The 17,179-nt window shown below is 47.0% G+C and overlaps 1 protein-coding gene across 1 annotated transcript; it reads left to right on the forward strand.

The window, feature by feature from the left end:
* Positions 1-4,193: 4,193 nt before the first annotated feature.
* On the forward strand, positions 4,194-9,721 carry LOC131740076 (zinc finger and SCAN domain-containing protein 29-like). Its single transcript, XM_059034687.1, has 2 exons — positions 4,194-5,296; positions 9,659-9,721. Exons 1-2 carry the CDS (start codon positions 4,321-4,323, stop codon positions 9,682-9,684), a joined length of 1,002 nt encoding a protein of 333 aa, XP_058890670.1. The 5' UTR covers positions 4,194-4,320; the 3' UTR covers positions 9,685-9,721.
* Positions 9,722-17,179: the final 7,458 nt, after the last annotated feature.

Here is a 17,179-nt window from a genome sequence, read left to right on the forward strand (position 1 = left end):
CCCAGTAATGTTATTGAAGCTGACACCCTGGGATCCTTCAATAAGCTGCTTGATGAGATTCTGGAATCAATAAGCTACTAACAACCAAACGAGCAAGATGGGCCAAATGGCCTCCTCTCGTTTGTTAACTTTCTTATGTTCTTATGACAGACATGGAGTCAAGGAAGTGGGCATTGAAATGCAGAGTTGGCACCAAGGATTTTTTTTACAATAGAAAAAAAGAGACCAAGTGACACTACCAACAATGAAAGATTGGGCTATACACTGAGTAAAGAAAATGCAAAGCAACAAAACAAGCAGTGGGGAAAAATCAGCTAAAATTTGATTTGTTGCCATTGAGATCGCTTAGCACTGCTCCGATTGTAAAGGGAGGGTCCACTGACTGACACACCCCTGAATAAATGAGTGGGATTTAAAACCCCCTAAACTAAATGCTAATCTTTTTAGTCTCAACCACGACTCTGGTTCCACACACAGCGGCCAGTGACACTTGCTCACAGCTAGCTAGGTTTTTGTTTCCTTCCATAGAAAGTATGGTCATGCTGTGGCTCATCAGCCCCAAGGGTGTGTCTGCATTTCCCTTTTATAGCGAGACGCTCCTTCTGCAGCCAGCCAATCAGCTGTAGCACAGCTCAGGCAGTGCCTGGCTCTCCTGCAGGCACTCATGAACCCGAGAAGTGAGTGACAGGACGCTGTCCCTGTTCCAGGAGGGTATTATTGCAATTGCAAAGATGATAGGGATATACATTTTAACCAATCAGCTTTTGAGTTTTTATAATGAATAACAACTGTTAACCAGTAAACACCTAGGCAAAGCAGTATTATATTGCGTTTTTAATTCCTTAAACCGCCCAACACCTGCATCAATAATCCTTTTTTCCCCCCTAAGTACATCTTTCTTACTACTGTAATTATCTCTATGAGATTCGTTAATTAGACTTATTAGACAACAATTATTGTATTAAAGTTACTGGAATCATTAAGGTACGGTAGTCTAAGCAACTCAATTTCATGTACTTGTATATTTGCATTCATACAGAACAGTCCTGTGAGATTCACTGGGTTTCAAAGGATGTTTTGCTTAATTTGAGTATTTTAAACAGGCTGACTGGATTCCTACATAATGATTGTTATTATTACTAAATGAGGGCAGAATTGTAATGCTATCTGTCTTGAGATTCTTACACTGGTATTACGTGACAAGAAGCAGGAACCAGATTATATCTATATAATAATAAACTGTTTCCTTCAGCTTTTTATGTTTCATATCTGCCAACTTTTGAAAATGAAAAAAAATCCGGAGTTTTCTTTAGAGGTGGCAATCGTGATGTATTCATATATTTTTTTACCGTTTCCCCTGTAGAGCGAGCGGGCAGCGGTGGTGGGGTCTTGGGGGTGCTGGTGCTGAATTAAGATACAGTACACCCTCGCTATAGTATAACGCACTTCATGAAAACAAACCTGGATCCCAAATTAAAAAAACAAAAAAGATAATATTGTGGCAAACCTCGGTTCAAGCAAGCAGGGGCTTCTCATACATGGGGTTTCCATGCGGGTCAATTTACAAGTGAAATGGCGATGCACGTGCACGTTTGGGAGAATTACTCGGGTAAATCAGGTTTGTGGCCGATAAAAACGGCCAGAGAGAGGGATAAGGTAAATCTCATTTACTCGTGTAACTGACAAAACACACGGGAAAACCACACCCAGTTTCGCATGGAAACCCTTATTTCACGTGTAAATGTTAATGAGCGTGTTTATCCTTAACTATAAATATTGCAAGAGATTAGGTCAGTTGTTACTGTGGATTCCAAGACAGCAGAAAGTAGTGGCTGATGGGCGATTTTATGGTTAGCAGTGGAGTAGTTCAACTTAATGCTAATGCGGGCAGCCTTTTTTATTATTGTTTTTTTTACTGTGTCTGGTCTGTCATGTTGTATATATTTTGTGAGATTTACAGTTCTGTATAAAACCACTTACCACAAACTGCATCTGCATTTGTTATAGTATTAAAGCAGCTGTTTGAGAATACCCTTGCTGTAAAAACTACACTAAAGTTAAACATGAAGAGCAAGTCAGCTGCTTAACTGAATTAATTCCCGTCCTTTTTTTGATCACAGCTATGTCCAAAGACAACGCGTGTCTGCCCTCCACGTTTGTGAACTGGATGTCATAAGCCAGCTCGATCGCCCAACACAGCGCAACAACATCCAAGTTGTTGATGCCCCCTCAGAACTGACCAAATAAAATTGCAAATTAACGTATTGATTGTGTTTTATTTGTTTGCATCATTAATATTTAACACAGCAGTAAATCCAACACAACTTAAAAGAAAGGAGAGCATCTCTGACAGCACGAGCCTGCTCAAATTGAAAAACAATTTGGTCAAGAGCAGTAAAGCACATTATTAACCAAGCAGGCACAGGGTATTTTGCTAAATTACAGCAGTTTAGATTCACTTGTGTACCAGTTCTCTGCACATGCAAATCACATTTTCACAAAATGTCACTAGTAATCTTCAAAAACAGCACGAGTACTTTACGCATAGTTAATTTACGTATCAACCCACACTTTTCCCATTCATTTGCATGACGTCAGGTGAAAAGCCCGGTTTACTGAGCGAATGGAAACCCAAAAAAACATTTTACACAAGACTTTTTTCAAGTGTAAATGTCTCGAGTTAAAAAAAAAAAACCCCAAACTTGCATGATAGACGGAGGTCAGACACAAACCCGGGACCTCATGCTTAGCACCGCAGGATCATATATCGGGCTTATACATGTTTAGATTGCATCACCTACCAGCCTTGACCCCTACCCCCGTGCACGTTACACTTTCCACTGCCAGCCTCAAGTCCGCACTCGACATGCTCACCAGACTAGAGCTTCAAGTGCGTGCCAAGCTACCTGCATCCCACTCTGTCACCAATGTGGAGAACCTCGATGCACCACCGATACCACTGTACAAAAGACCCGAGCTCCCTTGCAAGAGCAGATATCAGGCTTATGACTTCATGCTTTTTTTTAATTGCGTCACCTACCAGCCCTGACCTCTACCCCCGTGCACGCTACACTATAAACACACATTGTCAACATCCCGGTCTGTACGCACAGGATGCCACCCCCGCAATGAAGTCAACTTGTCTTAATCCAACACGCAAGAACACCGTGTAACAATTTTTTTTTTTTTTTTTTGTTCCTGGGTAGTAAGTGTTATTTCCTAATTGCTTATGCCTCAAAAGTATAGAAAATGGCTATTATTCCCCACAAACTTTGCTTTTGTGACCAGGACAGTGATATTTTGAAATTTACCTATTTTCCAGAACATTCCAGATAGATTCAGTGCTGAGTAAACTTGGAGTAACTTCTAGAACTTTCTAGAACTTTCCAATAATATAAATAGTAGTATAAATACAGGGGCCTTAAGCCCACCAGTTCAGTTTAGTTCCAGCTGCCTAAGTGGATACATATCTGCATTTTTCTGAGATGGCATCAAGGTCATAGGAGACTTCAAAATGGTGGATTCCTGATGGGTCTCTGTGATAGAGAGAGAAAGGATCGATGCTGTAAATCTCCCTCCCGATTAGAAAGGGCGCTGTGTAAGGGGGAAGGTACACTGCCTCTTAGATCTACCACCTCGGTGGTAGGTGGAAACCGGAAGGTGACCATATTAGGAGGGGCGTGTAGCTGCAAGTACTCCGGACGATTCCAGTGCAGTCAGCTGCGGGGCAGCCCTCTATTGGAGAAACCAGGCGACGCTTTGACTGCAGGGAGGAGTTTGCTGGGTACAAAGGGGAAGCAGCTACGTCAAAACCTCCCCTTGCGCTGAGTTAAAAACCGATCGGCCGGAGCCGGTGTTTGTTTTTTTGTGATTACGTGTTTTGTGTTTGTGTGTCAACAGAGGAGCAGGAGGACGGGAGGCTGTAGCCAGCGAGCCAGCACTTACCCCAGAGCACGCCCCTCATCGCATAGCACTTCACAGCACTTCACAGCACAGCGCACGCACCACAAACCCTGGAAAAGAAGAGCACATTTTCGTGCACGGAGGACTGTGGTTATTGGAGTGTGTTTTTGTTGCTTTTGTTTTGGCTGGATGTTGCTGAGTTTTGCCCCATTACCATCGCTGGTACTGGGGCTTATTATTTATTATTATTATTATTATTATTATTACTTATTTTTCCAAGTGGATTTATTTTATGATCTTTTTGTTTGTTAATTATTAAAACCTTTTTGTTTTTGGGAGAATTCAGTCTGGACATTCACTTTCTACAGCACCACACCATTCACCTTGTCGCAGTTGGTGTCAGAAGTGGGATTTGGGATGGACGCCGCTGCATTGGGAGCGATATTGGAGGCACAGGAGCGAAGACACCAGGAGGGAATGGCGACCATGATGGAGCAGATGCATGCCATGTTCCTGGAAGCCAATCGGGGGGGACCGGCGACAGAACCAACGCCACCCTTACCGAAGATAAGGATGGTAAAAATGTCGCTGGAGGATGATCCCGAGGCCTATTTGGTAGCCTTTGAGAGGCAGGCAACGGCAGCGCAGTGGCCTCGGGATTGGTGGGCTACCCAGTTGGGGCCCAATTTGATTGGGGAGGCCCAGGCAGCCTACCAAGCCTTAACCAATGAAGATGCCCTCAACTATGATAGAGTGAGGCAGGCCATTCTCCAGCGACTCGACATCACGGAGGAAACCCACCGTTGCCGGTTCCGGGAATACCAGCGACCCCCAGGACTGCGACCCCGCGTGGTGGCACAACAGCTGGTGGACCATGTGACCCGGTGGCTCTGCCCCGGCACCAATAGCGCAGAGCAAGTCACCGAGCTCATTGCCATCGAGCAATTCGTGAAGGTGCTGGGGCCAGACACGAGGAACTGGGTCAGTCGCCACCGTCCCACCACGCTGGAGGCAGCGGTCAGATTGGCTGAAGGGTTTGAGGACGCTCTACCTGCTGCTCCAGTGGTTGCACCACCTGCTCCTGCCTCCAATAGACCGCGAGCGGCAACACCACCACCACCACCCCGTGTCACCCCCACTGCTCACGGACCAGCACTGCAACGTCACCCCATGGGCGGCCTCCCTCCAACACAGTGGAGAGCGAGGGCGACCCCCAGCGGGGTAAGAGCAGAGTACCCCTCCCCGCTGCCAAACCGGCAACGGGACACGCAGGCTCCGTGGGCACCCTTTCGCCCCACATGTTACCGGTGCCAGGAGGTCGGTCACCTGGCGCGGAATTGTCCAGCGGCCATGGAGTGTGGTGTGACCTCCCATTACGTCCTGACAGCACCAGGTAAGTCCAGGGGTAATGATTGGGAGGGGCCTTGAGTTGTTAATGTACGGGTTGGTGAGGTGAGCACCCACGCATTAGTGGACTCAGGATGTGGGCAGACTTTAATTAGACGAGCTCAATTAAAGGGGGTACCTTGGTGGTCACGAGGGGTCGTGGTCATTTCCTGTATTCATGGGGATAACAAGGACTACCCCCTCACCAAATTAGATTTGACAGTTGGATGTCATGCCTGCCGCGTAATTGTGGCTGTGGCAGAGAAGCTGCCATATCCAGTTATTTTAGGTCGAGACTGGCTGCATTTTGACAGCATGATTAATAAAACGGTAAAGCCAGTCTCCGGTAAGACCATGGGAGCAGCGGGGGAAACTATTGGTAATATCTTTCCGCTGCACACCGATTTGTTCCACTCTCGATTTCGCCCCCAAAAAACTAAAAAAGAGCGAAGGGTTGAAAAATGGGAAGGAACATTAATGAAACAAGGCTGGGGTTTGGTGGGGGAAGCCTCAGGATCAGTCAAATGTAAGGGAAAGGGGGTTGGGACCCAGTGTGACCTGCGGGGGCAGGTTACTGAGGCCCTGTGGCAATGTGCCCCGCCCCTGTGTGCATTTGTGTGTTATATGTTGTATGTTGCGTGCGTGTGTTAATGTTGGTGTATAGAGATTGGTACACGGGATATAAACGGGTCTGTGTTTCACGTGTATTTAAAAATGTAGATTTATATTTAGGCACGAGGAGGGCACAAATCACTTCACGTGCTGGTAAAATGTAATGTGTGGTCACGGGAGTACACTTAACTAATTCACGTGCTGGGATTCAAGTGAGTAATTAATTAGTAATTGAATCCCAGCACAACAGTATATATAGATGCACATTTCTGTCACTCAGGGTTGGGTGTTCGGTGAGTGGAGAACGGGAGAGAGAGAAGGAGTAAAGTAAATATAAAAGAAAGTAAATATTGTTATCTGCTCACCGTGTTTGTTTGTCTGTCTAGTCCGTTTTGTTCGTCTATTTATTTTGGCCTCAAGTGCCGTGTGCTGTGTTTTGTTGTTTCAAACCTTTTATTTTCTGTTCTGTTATTAAATGCTGAGCGAAAGCATTCGCTCAGCTTCACCAAACCCCAAATCTCTGTCTGTTCATTTCCTGCATCTGGTCTGACGCCACCCACTCCGGCCGTCTTTGTGACAGGCCCCCAGTGCTGAAGCTACTTTAGCTCCGCTCGATATCCCGAAATTCTGGGACCGAGATGTGGACCTAGCGTTGGAACAAAAGAACGATCCTTCACTGGTCCACATCTGGGGGAGGTTAGGTCTATCGAGGGGAAGGATGTAGAGGATAGCCGGCCACTTACATATCCCCACCACATTATTGTCGGGCACTTGCTGTATAGAGTATCCCAAGCCACGAGCACAAGTCAGATTGTAACACAACTACTCGTTCCCCAGTCTTTTCGATGTGAGATCATGCGGTTGGCTCACGATGTCCCCTGTTCGGGCCATTTAGGTATTGATAAGACTCGGGAACGAATATTGGCTCGATTTTATTGGATGGGAGTTTTTAGTGAGGTGGCGCGATATGTAGCGGAATGCCCAGAATGCCAGCAAGTAGCGCCGGGGCGGGTTCGCCCAGCCCCGCTGGTCCCACTGCCCCTGATCTCAGTTCCCTTTGAGCGCATTGCTATGGACATAGTGGGTCCATTGAGCCAGTCTGACTCTGGATATACGCACATTTTGGTAGTGGTGGACTACGCGACCAGATATCCAGAGGCAGTACCATTGAGATCCACTAGTGCCGCAGCCATTGCTAAAGAGTTAGTGAATATTATATCGAGAGTAGGGATTCCAAAAGAAATCCTCACTGATCACGGAACAAACTTCATGTCACAATGTTTGAAAGAATTATACAAATTAATGCAAATTAAGTCGATCCGAACCTCCGTTTATCACCCGAGGACGGACGGTTTGGTGGAACGTTTTAATCAGACCTTGAAACAGATGCTGAAGCGGTTTGTCAACCAAGAGCAAAAACATTGGGCTAAACTCCTCCCCTACCTAATGTTTGCAGTGAGAGAGGTGCCTCAGAGTTCGACCGGGTTTTCTCCTTTTGAGCTGCTGTATGGGAGGCAACCACAAGGTATCCTTGATCTTGTGAAAGAAGGGTGGGAGGAGCAAGCAAAAACTTCTAAAAACATGGTCAAATATGTCATTATGTTAAGAGACCGCCTAGCATTGGTTGGTCGTTTGGCACAGGAGAACTTAAAACTAGCTCAGCATCGCCAGGAGCAACAGTACAATAAACAAGCACGTATTCAGACTTTTCGGCCAGGTGATAAAGTACTGTTGCTACTTCCCACATCGGAATCTAAGTTGTATGCTAAGTGGCAGGGGCCATATGAGGTGGTTCGGGAAATTGGTAAAGTAAATTATGAAATTAGACAACCCGATCGCCGAAATAAAACCGAAATTTATCATATCAATTTGCTAAAACCCTGGAATGAAAGGGAGGCCCTATTTGTAGCTGGTGACAGTTTGGAAGAGGAGTTTGGTCCCACTGTCAATCCACCAGCTACCACTTATATTCCAATGGGGGAACAGAGCTCTACCAGTTAGTGGAAAGGTTTAGTGATGTTTTCTCTGACTTGCCCGGCAGGACTAATGTTATTTCTCATGCTATTATTACTCCACCAGGGGTCAGGGTCCGGGAGAGACCGTACCGGATCCCAGAGAGTCGCAGGGTTCCTGTTCGCAAGGAGGTGGAGGATATGCTCGAGCTTGGAGTCATTGAACCTTCCCGGAGCGAGTGGTGCAGTCCTATCGTAATGGTGGGCAAGAAGGACGGCTCCAATCGGTTCTGTGTGGACTTTCGAAAGGTTAATGCCATCTCCAAGTTCGATGCATATCCAATGCCCCGGGTGGATGAGCTCCTCGACCAACTTGGTAAGGCGCGGTTGATTTCGACCTTGGACCTGACGAAGGGATACTGGCAGATTCCACTGACTCAGAGCTCGAAAGAGAAAACTGCTTTCTCTACCCCAGATGGCTTGTTCCATTTCCGGACCATGCCCTTCGGGCTGCATGGAGCTCCTGCCACCTTTCAGAGACTGATGGACCAGGTCTTAGCTCCCCATCATCAGTATGCCACCGCGTACATTGATGATGTGGTGATTTTTAGCTCCACCTGGAAGGAGCTTATTGTTAGAGTTTCAGCCGTCCTCCAGTCTCTGAGGGAGGCGGGGCTAACAGCCAAGCTGGGCAAGTGTGCATTTGGCAAACAGGAGACCCAATATCTTGGCTACATTATGGGTAATGGCTGGGTGAGGCCGATCGCCTCCAAAGTCCAGGCGCTGGTGGAGACGGCGATCCCGAGAACCAAGTCACAGGTGAGATCACTACTGGGGTTAGCCGGCTATTACCGCCGATTTATCCCCGAGTATGCCACCATAGTTAACCCCCTGGTAGATCTCACCCGAAAGGCTGCTCCAAAAATAGTTAAATGGACAGGGCAGTGTCAGGAGGCATTTGATTTGATTAAGAAGCGACTCTGTCAAGCTCCCGCTCTGATTTCACCAGATTTCAGCAAAGAGTTCATCCTGCAGACCGATGCCTCCCACATTGGTCTGGGGGCGGTCCTGTCCCAACAAGTTGACGGAGTAGTTATTTATGTTATTTATTTAAGCAAAAAAATGGCTCCTAGGGAGATTAACTACTCCGTCATTGAGAAGGAGTGTTTAGCCATCAAATGGGCTACTCACGCTCTTCGCTATTACTTGTTGGGGTGTTCTTTCTCTCTCATCACTGATCATGCTCCTTTAAGGTGGTTACACACGATGAAGGACAATAACGCTCGGATAACTCGTGGTATCTGGCGCTGCAACCCTTCCACTACACTGTGAAGCATCATGCGGGTAAGGAGCATCAAAACGTAGATTTTTTTTCAAGGGAGGGGGGACCATTGGGGAATGTAGAATTGGCCGAGTGTTCCTTCGGCATCACTCTGAGGGGTGAGATATGTGATAGAGAGAGAAAGGATCGATGCTGTAAATCTCGATTAGAAAGGGCGCTGTGTAAGGGGGAAGGTACGCTGCCTCCTAGATCTACCACCTCGGTGGTAGGTGGAAACCGGAAGGTGACCATATTAGGAGGGGCGCGTAGCTGCAAGTACTCCGGACGATTCCAGTGCAGTCAGCTGCGGGGCAGCCCTCTATTGGAGAAACCAGGCAACGCTTTGACTGCAGGGAGGAGTTTGCTGGGTACAAAGGGGAAGCAGCTACGTCAAAACCTCCCCTTGCGCTGAGTTAAAAAGCGATCGGCCGGAGCCGGTGTTTGTTTTTTTGTGATTACGTGTTTTGTGTTTGTGTGTCAACAGAGGAGCAGGAGGACGGGAGGCTGTAGCCAGCGAGCCAGCACTTACCCCAGAGCACGCCCCTCATCGCACAGCACTTCACAGCACAGCGCACGCACCACAAACCCTGGAAAAGAAGAGCACATTTTCATGCACGGAGGACTGTGGTTATTGGAGTGTGTTTTTGTTGCTTTTGTTTTGGCTGGATGTTGCTGAGTTTTGCCCCATTACCATCGCTGGTACTGGGGCTTATTATTTATTTATTATTATTATTATTATTACTTATTTTTCCAAGTGGATTTATTTTATGATCTTTTTGTTTGTTAATTATTAAAATCTTTTTGTTTTTGGGAGAATTCAGTCTGGACATTCACTTTCTACAGCACCACACCATTCACCTTGTCACAGTCTCCAAGGCGGTTTTACCAAGTTTCCCTGCTGTCTTTGCCTTTGGGACAGCAGGGACACCAAGGCGCACTGCCACAAGCGGGACTGGCCACAGCGGACTGAGTTCTCTGTGGGGAGGAAAAACGTCAAGTGGGAGCCAATGGTGGACCCCCGGAAGGTGCTGATGCCACCACTGCACATCAAATTGGGCCTTATGAAACAATTTGTCAGAGCTCTAGATAAGGAGTCGGCAGCCTTCAAGTACCTTCAAGACTTCTTCCCTAAGCTGTCTGAGACAAAGGTCAAAGCCGGTGTCTTCGTCGGACCACAGATAAAGAAGATCCTGGAGTGCAATGAATTCCCCAAGAAGCTCACTAGTAAGGAGAAAGCGGCTTGGAACAGCTTTGTTGCAGTGGTTCGGGGCTTCCTGGGCAATCACAAGGCCGAAAACTATGTGGAGCTGGTTGAGACTGGTGAAGAACTATGGCACAATGGGCTGTAGGATGTCCCTCAAAGTCCATATCCTTGATGCTCATCTTGATAAATTCAAGGAGAACATGGGAGTGTACTCGGAGGAGCAAGGCGAGCGCTTCCACCAGGATATACTGGACTTTGAACGCCACTACCAAGGACAGTATAACGAGAACATGATGGGACACTACATTTGGGGGCTGATTCGTGAAAGTGATTTACAGTGTAATCGTAAATCTCAAAAAACTACTCACTTCTAAATCTTTTGTAGTCATTTTTGTATTACTTTAGTATATATACATGTTAATTTGGATTCATATGTTGTTTTTTTCTGACTTTATGTGAACGAAAAGACACAAATTCGCCCGTTTTCTCATTGGAAATAGGTAAATTTCAAAATATCACTGTCCTGGTCACAAAAGCAAAGTTTGTGGGGAATAACAGCCATTTTCTATACTTTTGAGGCATAAGCAATTAGGAAATAACACTTACTACCCAGGAACAAAAATTGTGTACAAAGTGGAATCATCAGATCCTCAAGTTTTTTTTAATTTTTTATTTTTTTTAATCAATTATGCTTTGCCGCACGGTTGCTGAACAAGCCGAAAGACAGAGTGCTGTTTGACAACCTATATTCACAACAGAGAATGCTCGTGTTACTCCTTTTTGCAAGTGACCAATATAGTTTCCAGCTTTGTTGCAACATAAAATGATTTTTGTTTCTGAGGCATAGTTACACAGTGTGCGCTTTTTATTAAGATTTGGATTTACTTTGAAGATTTTGAATAAAAGTTCAGCTTCAATTTGGGATTTTCTATTTATTTATTTATTTATACAGGAAATTAACCCATTGAGGCTGAGGCCTCATTTACAAGGGGGTCTTGTCACACACAGACACAATTATACATAAAACAACACAATTAATATTTGTGTGGTCCAGCCTTAGACAGTAACAACAAATAAACAAAGGAGCAGTAATACAGCAGGGGGGTTTATTTTCTTTTCAATGTGGACTAAAAGAAAAGCAATGGCAAGGAGTTTTAAGCAAATCCCTAATATGCTCTTTATAACCAAAACACGAGAGGTTATCAAATTCCATTCTTAAACCAGTGAAAAAGTGTTCCAGGTTTTTGGGAGTCGATAAGAAAAAACCAATTCTCCTAATCGTGTCCGTATCCTTGGGACTACCAAACTACCAGAATCGCGAACTATAGCCAGTATTGACCTTTTTGAAAACAGTGATAAAGCCTTCGATTTGTTAATGTGAACCATCCTTGTTTTTTTATTCATCTGGCAATGAGGTGTCAAAAAAGGACACTCTAAAACAAAGCGGCAGCATGAATTATATATTACATCCAATTTTTGCAAAGACTGTTGGAAGCAAACTGATAGATAAAATCACCATAGTCCAAAACAGGTAGAATAGTAACAGTCACTAACTTTAATCTGCTAGCCTGAGGAAAAAAAAAACAACTTCTTATTCCTAAAAAGGAAACCTAGTTTAGGTCCTAATTTTGAAAGCAGTTTATAAATGTGATAATTAAATGGAAGATGCTCATCGATCCATATGCCTAAATATTTATAGGAGGAAACTTTAAGTGATTCACCATACAGAGTAGTAATAGCCCAGGTCTGATTAGTAATTTTCTTCCTGTTAGAACAAAATAACGAGTCTAAGGCCTAGAACAGGGGTGTCAAACTGGTTTAGTTTGGCGTTTAGTAGGTCACTTTTTTGTAAAATAATAATAAAATAAAAAAAAAAAACAGATGACGTTATAAAGGCCGATCCACACTAGACGCGAGCTGCTTGATTTACAGAGGGGACACCAAATATTTCAGTGACTGCAAAAAACGGTGCCCCTGGAGGAAATGGTGCCACTTGTTTACTGAGAGCAAATGCACAGCAGTGACAAATGTTGTTGAGTATGCATTCAGATGGCAAATAAAAAATAATTATAATCTCCTTTCAAGTTCAACATTTCTGTTATTGGTTTATCTGTGTGTGTGTGTGTGTGTGTGTGTGTGTGCGTGTGTGTGACAGTTGTGAAAAGCTGTCAGGAATTAAATTATTTACAAATAAATAAGTACATAAACATTTAGAAGATTGTACTGCATTTAACTGAATTATAAAATAATTGGATTAATTTACACGTGGTAGATTACTTGTGTAGTAATAATAAATAAATAAATATAAACGAGAGTGTTTCAATTTGTTTATTGTGGTCTGTGAAACATACAGTACAATTCGTCACAAGACTTCATTTAATTACCGTTGCGTTTTGCTGTTGTTGTTGTTCTTCTTTTTCTTATTAATTTTCTTAGCAGACGCCCTTACTCAGGGCGATTTACAGTTGTCACAAAATATACATATTTCACAATGCAGTAAGAGCAGATAAAATATACAATAACTTCAGAGCAACTTTAACTAAAATATATGCATGTACAGTTCGATAATCACAATATAGTAAGAGTACATACAATACTTCCGTCCTAGTAAGAGTAAGTAGCTAGCTCATTTATACACATTTGAAGAAACACAATACATAGTTGTTGTTGTTGTTGTTGTTGTTACTGTATTTAAAACAATCTATTCTGGATGTAGAATCGCCGAAATCACAAGCTTACACAAACATTTTCCGTCCAGAAGCAATAAACTCGCTCCCGTTTGCAGCAGACCGCACGTTCACGTTGCAGCAGGCACTGCTCATGTAGTCGATTGCAATCACAGGTTACGCGCTTTGCGTCGTGAGCGAGGAATCACACGCTCCCGTTGGCAGATATCAAGGTTTGTTGCAAGCGCATGCGCACATACACCGGGGACACATGAATCCTAGGGGGCACTGAATTCGTCGTAACACCGGAACGAGACGGAACGGCCCGGAACGGTATTTTAATGAATTAAATTGCTTTAAAAAAACACCATAAAAAGTTGCACACACGTGAGGAGAATATTTTAGCAATCAGAACCGATTAATAACGCGCTGTCATTAACCTGTTCCGGGACATAACCCTCTTTTTCTCACCGAAAAGCTGCCGGAACACTGTGTTCCGAAGGTGCAAAGACGACGAAAATTATACACATAATACAACTAAGTGGGAATAACATAAAACTGCTGAAAAAACCCACCGAACCGACCTTTAAATGCCCGTTCCGTGCAATAAACAGCTGTATAGACAAAACCGCCCGGAACACGAGGTTCCGAAGCTGCACAGAGTATGAAAATGATACACACAATACAACTAAGTGAGGACATCATAACACTATTGAAAATACCCACCGAACCGACCTTTCATTTCCCATTGTGTGCAACAATCAGCTTGATTAATAAAGCTGTCCAGAAGCTGCACAGGAGATGAAAAAAAGACACATAATACAGTGAGTAACATACTGTAACGATCCGTGTATTGTGTTTGTGTACTGTATTCCCTCTTGTTTCTACTGTCTGTTAATGCCGCTGTATTGTGTTCCTCTCCCCCCCGTCTGTATTACCTGTAGCTGCGGGTTCGCTCTGTCTCTGGCTGTGCGAGCTGCCCCTGTCATAGGCTGTTTGTTGTGTGTGCCCATTGGTCCTGGTGTGCGGCTGGGGACCAATGGGGTAGCTGTTCGCTCTGGCACCCGATTAACATAAAGGGGCGGGGCTCAGCTATAAAACTGGTCGTTGCACGCTCATTGGGTCGGTGCTGAGCAAGTGGCTGGAGCAGTGGGCTCTTAAAGAAGTTCATAAATAAAAGCATTGAACTTGAAAACGGCGTGTTGTGTTTGTCTATCCTGCGCACTGCGCGGAAACGCTACACTGGTGTCAGAAGCGGGATCAGTACAACGAGTGATCCAGCGTTGAGCAGAAACAGGAGAAGACAAAGATGGACCAATGGCTGTGGTACGACTCCAGGCCGTCACAGAACCGGTGGGACGGCGGACTGGGGGATCTCCTCGGTGACTTGGAGGAGCGAGGTTGGTGCCTTGCCTGCGGGGAGTTCGGGCACCAGGTGACGTGCTGCCCCTTCCAGGACGAAGGGGACCTACTGCCTGCCCGAAAACAAAAGCGGAGAAGGGGTGGTCGTTCGAGGAGGCTAGCGAAGGAGTCTGGATCATCTCCAGCGTGTGAGATGGGGGGCCTACCGCTGCCGCCGCCGCCCGAGAGAGCGCCGCCGCCGCCGCCGCCCGAGAGAGCGCCGCCGCCCGAGAGAGCGCCGCCGCCGCCGCCGCCGCCCGAGAGAGCGCCGCCGCCGCCCGAGAGAGCGCCGCCGCCGCCCGAGAGAGCGCCGCCGCCGCCCGAGAGAGCCAGGGCCGCCGCGTGAGAGAGAGCCAGGGCTGCCGCGTGAGAGAGAGCCAGGGCTGCCGCGTGAGAGAGAGCCTGGGCCGCCGCGGGAGAGAGAGCCAGGGCCGCCGCCGCCGCGTGCGAGAGATCCAGGGCCGCCGCCGCCTGCGAGAGAGCCAGGGCCGCCGGCGCCGCCTGCGAGAGATCCAGGGCCGCCGCCGCCGCCGCCTGCGAGAGAGCCAGGGCCGCCGCCGCCGCGTGCGAGAGAGCCAGGGCCGCCGCCGCCGCCTGCGAGAGATCCAGGGCCGCCGCCTGCGAGAGAGCCAGGGCCGCCGCCTGCGAGAGAGCCAGGGCCGCCGCCTGCGAGAGAGCCAGGGCCGCCGCCGTCGCCGCCTGCGAGAGAGCCAGGGCCGCCGCCGCCTGCGAGAGAGCCAGGGCCGCCGCCGCCTGCGAGAGAGCCAGGGCCGCCGCCGCCTGCGAGAGAGCCAGGGCCGCCGCCGCCTGCGAGAGAGCCAGGGCCGCCGCCGCCTGCGAGAGAGCCAGGGCCGCCGCCGCCGCGTGCGAGAGAGCCAGGGCCGCCGCCGCCGCGTGCGAGAGAGCCAGGGCCGCCGCCGCCGCGTGCGAGAGATCCAGGGCCGCCGCCTGCGAGAGAGCCAGGGCCGCCGCCGCCGCCTGCGAGAGATCCAGGGCCGCCGCCTGCGAGAGAGCCAGGGCCGCCGCCTGCGAGAGAGCCAGGGCCGCCGCCGTCGCCGCCTGCGAGAGAGCCAGGGTCGCCGCCTGCGAGAGAGCCAGGGCCGCCGCCGCCTGCGAGAGAGCCAGGGCCGCCGCCGCCTGCGAGAGAGCCAGGGCCGCCGCCGCCTGCGAGAGAGCCAGGGCCGCCGCCGCCGCCTGCGAGAGAGCCAGGGCCGCCGCCGCCTGAGAAAGCACCACTGCTACCTGCCTTAAGAGAGCTACCGCTGAAAGCGCCAGTCCTTTTAAGGGCTCCTGCAAAGGGCGTGACCAAGGGACAGGAGCAAAGAGAACCGCTGCCGACTGTGGGAGAACACTTGTGGCCTGAGAGCGAGCTCCTGATACTGGGGTACCGAGAGTCACTCAGCTCAGCAGGGAATAGCAGATTGCCTTCCGCACAAACGGCGTGTTGTGTTTGTCTATCCTGCGCACTGCGCGGAAACGCTACAATACTTACAAAAATTGTCCGACCTTTAATAGCCCATTCCCTGCATGAAATGGGTTAATATGAGTAATGAATATCAAGAATGGGTATTCAGCCGAAGAGATGTTCGCTGATTTTTACTGTCTATACAAACTACACTTTTCAGCCAACACCTGCAAAGGGTCACTGATTAGTACTTTAATACTGTACTGGATCGGAACACAACATTTGCCTACAAATTCAGTGACGACAGAGAATATCATGTTATTGACCAGATATTGTTTTTTGTGATTAAGCACTAGAATCAAAAATAAAATTTTGCAAAAACGGTTCTGTCTTAGATGTGGAACCGTTTATCGGGTGCTGTTTGAAACCACGTGTAAGATTCTGTATTTGTACTTTATAATAATCCGTTTAATAGTCCATGCAGCATGCTGGGAACTCTCAACTCATTTCTCCAAAATGTCATGACTTCTGTAAACTGCTGAATGTGCTTTGCGTTGACAACCATTCAAGCTTGTGTTGGTAAGTTTGTGGTACACTGGATGATGTTGTAGACTGCATGATGATAATATAGGGGTTAGAGAACATCAGCTTGCTCCTGGGTTCCCATGCGCTTCTTCTTGGTCCATGCATCACTAATAGAGAGAGAATTCATCCATATTACTAGATGTACATATTTTAGTCATAATATAAGAAAAATGTGTGTGTGGTACTTTTAAGATGTTGACTGTGTAACCACATATAAATTGTTGTTTGTTCACTTTAACAAGCTAGTGTTGTTGATGTTGTTTTTAGAGTGAGATGCAAAAGCGGCAGTAGTAAATGTATGATATTAAGATTGCAATGTAAAACGAGTGAGATGTAGGGTCGGATTGTTAAACTGTATCTCATTTTTAACGTGGTATCTGTTGGGCATGATGAGATTGGGGTTTCATTAGCCTTTAATGTAAGATACAACCCCTGTGGGTCCGAATGAGGCAGAGCCTGTCAGATTTCTTTTACAACACATCTCAAGCCAATGTTTATTAAATTAATAAGGTAACGGGAATTTGGAGCAAATAAAAGTTATTTGTATACCCCGGCAGCCACTACAAAGCCCAATAATAAACCCCCCAGATAACCCCACCCATGCTCATAATATCCAGCCATTCAATAATTGCTCCCTCCCTCCCTCGCCGAACAACCAACAATAGCCTCCAACACACCCCTGTCCAAAACACCTCCTCCCCCCTCCTCCTGTTTCATTAGTAAATGTGCTCCCTCTGTGCACAG

This window comes from Acipenser ruthenus, chromosome 12, assembly GCF_902713425.1.
Source record: "Acipenser ruthenus chromosome 12, fAciRut3.2 maternal haplotype, whole genome shotgun sequence".
Classification (NCBI taxonomy): Eukaryota; Metazoa; Chordata; class Actinopteri; order Acipenseriformes; family Acipenseridae; genus Acipenser; species Acipenser ruthenus.

Coding starts and splice junctions, on each gene's coding strand:
- LOC131740076 (XM_059034687.1), top strand. CDS start 4,321: ATGGACGCCGCTGCATTGGGAGCGATATTGGAGGCACAGGAGCGAAGA. Junction 5,297..9,658: donor TTACGTCCTGACAGCACCAG/GTAAGTCCAGGG, acceptor GTGTGTCAACAG/AGGAGCAGGAGGACGGGAGG.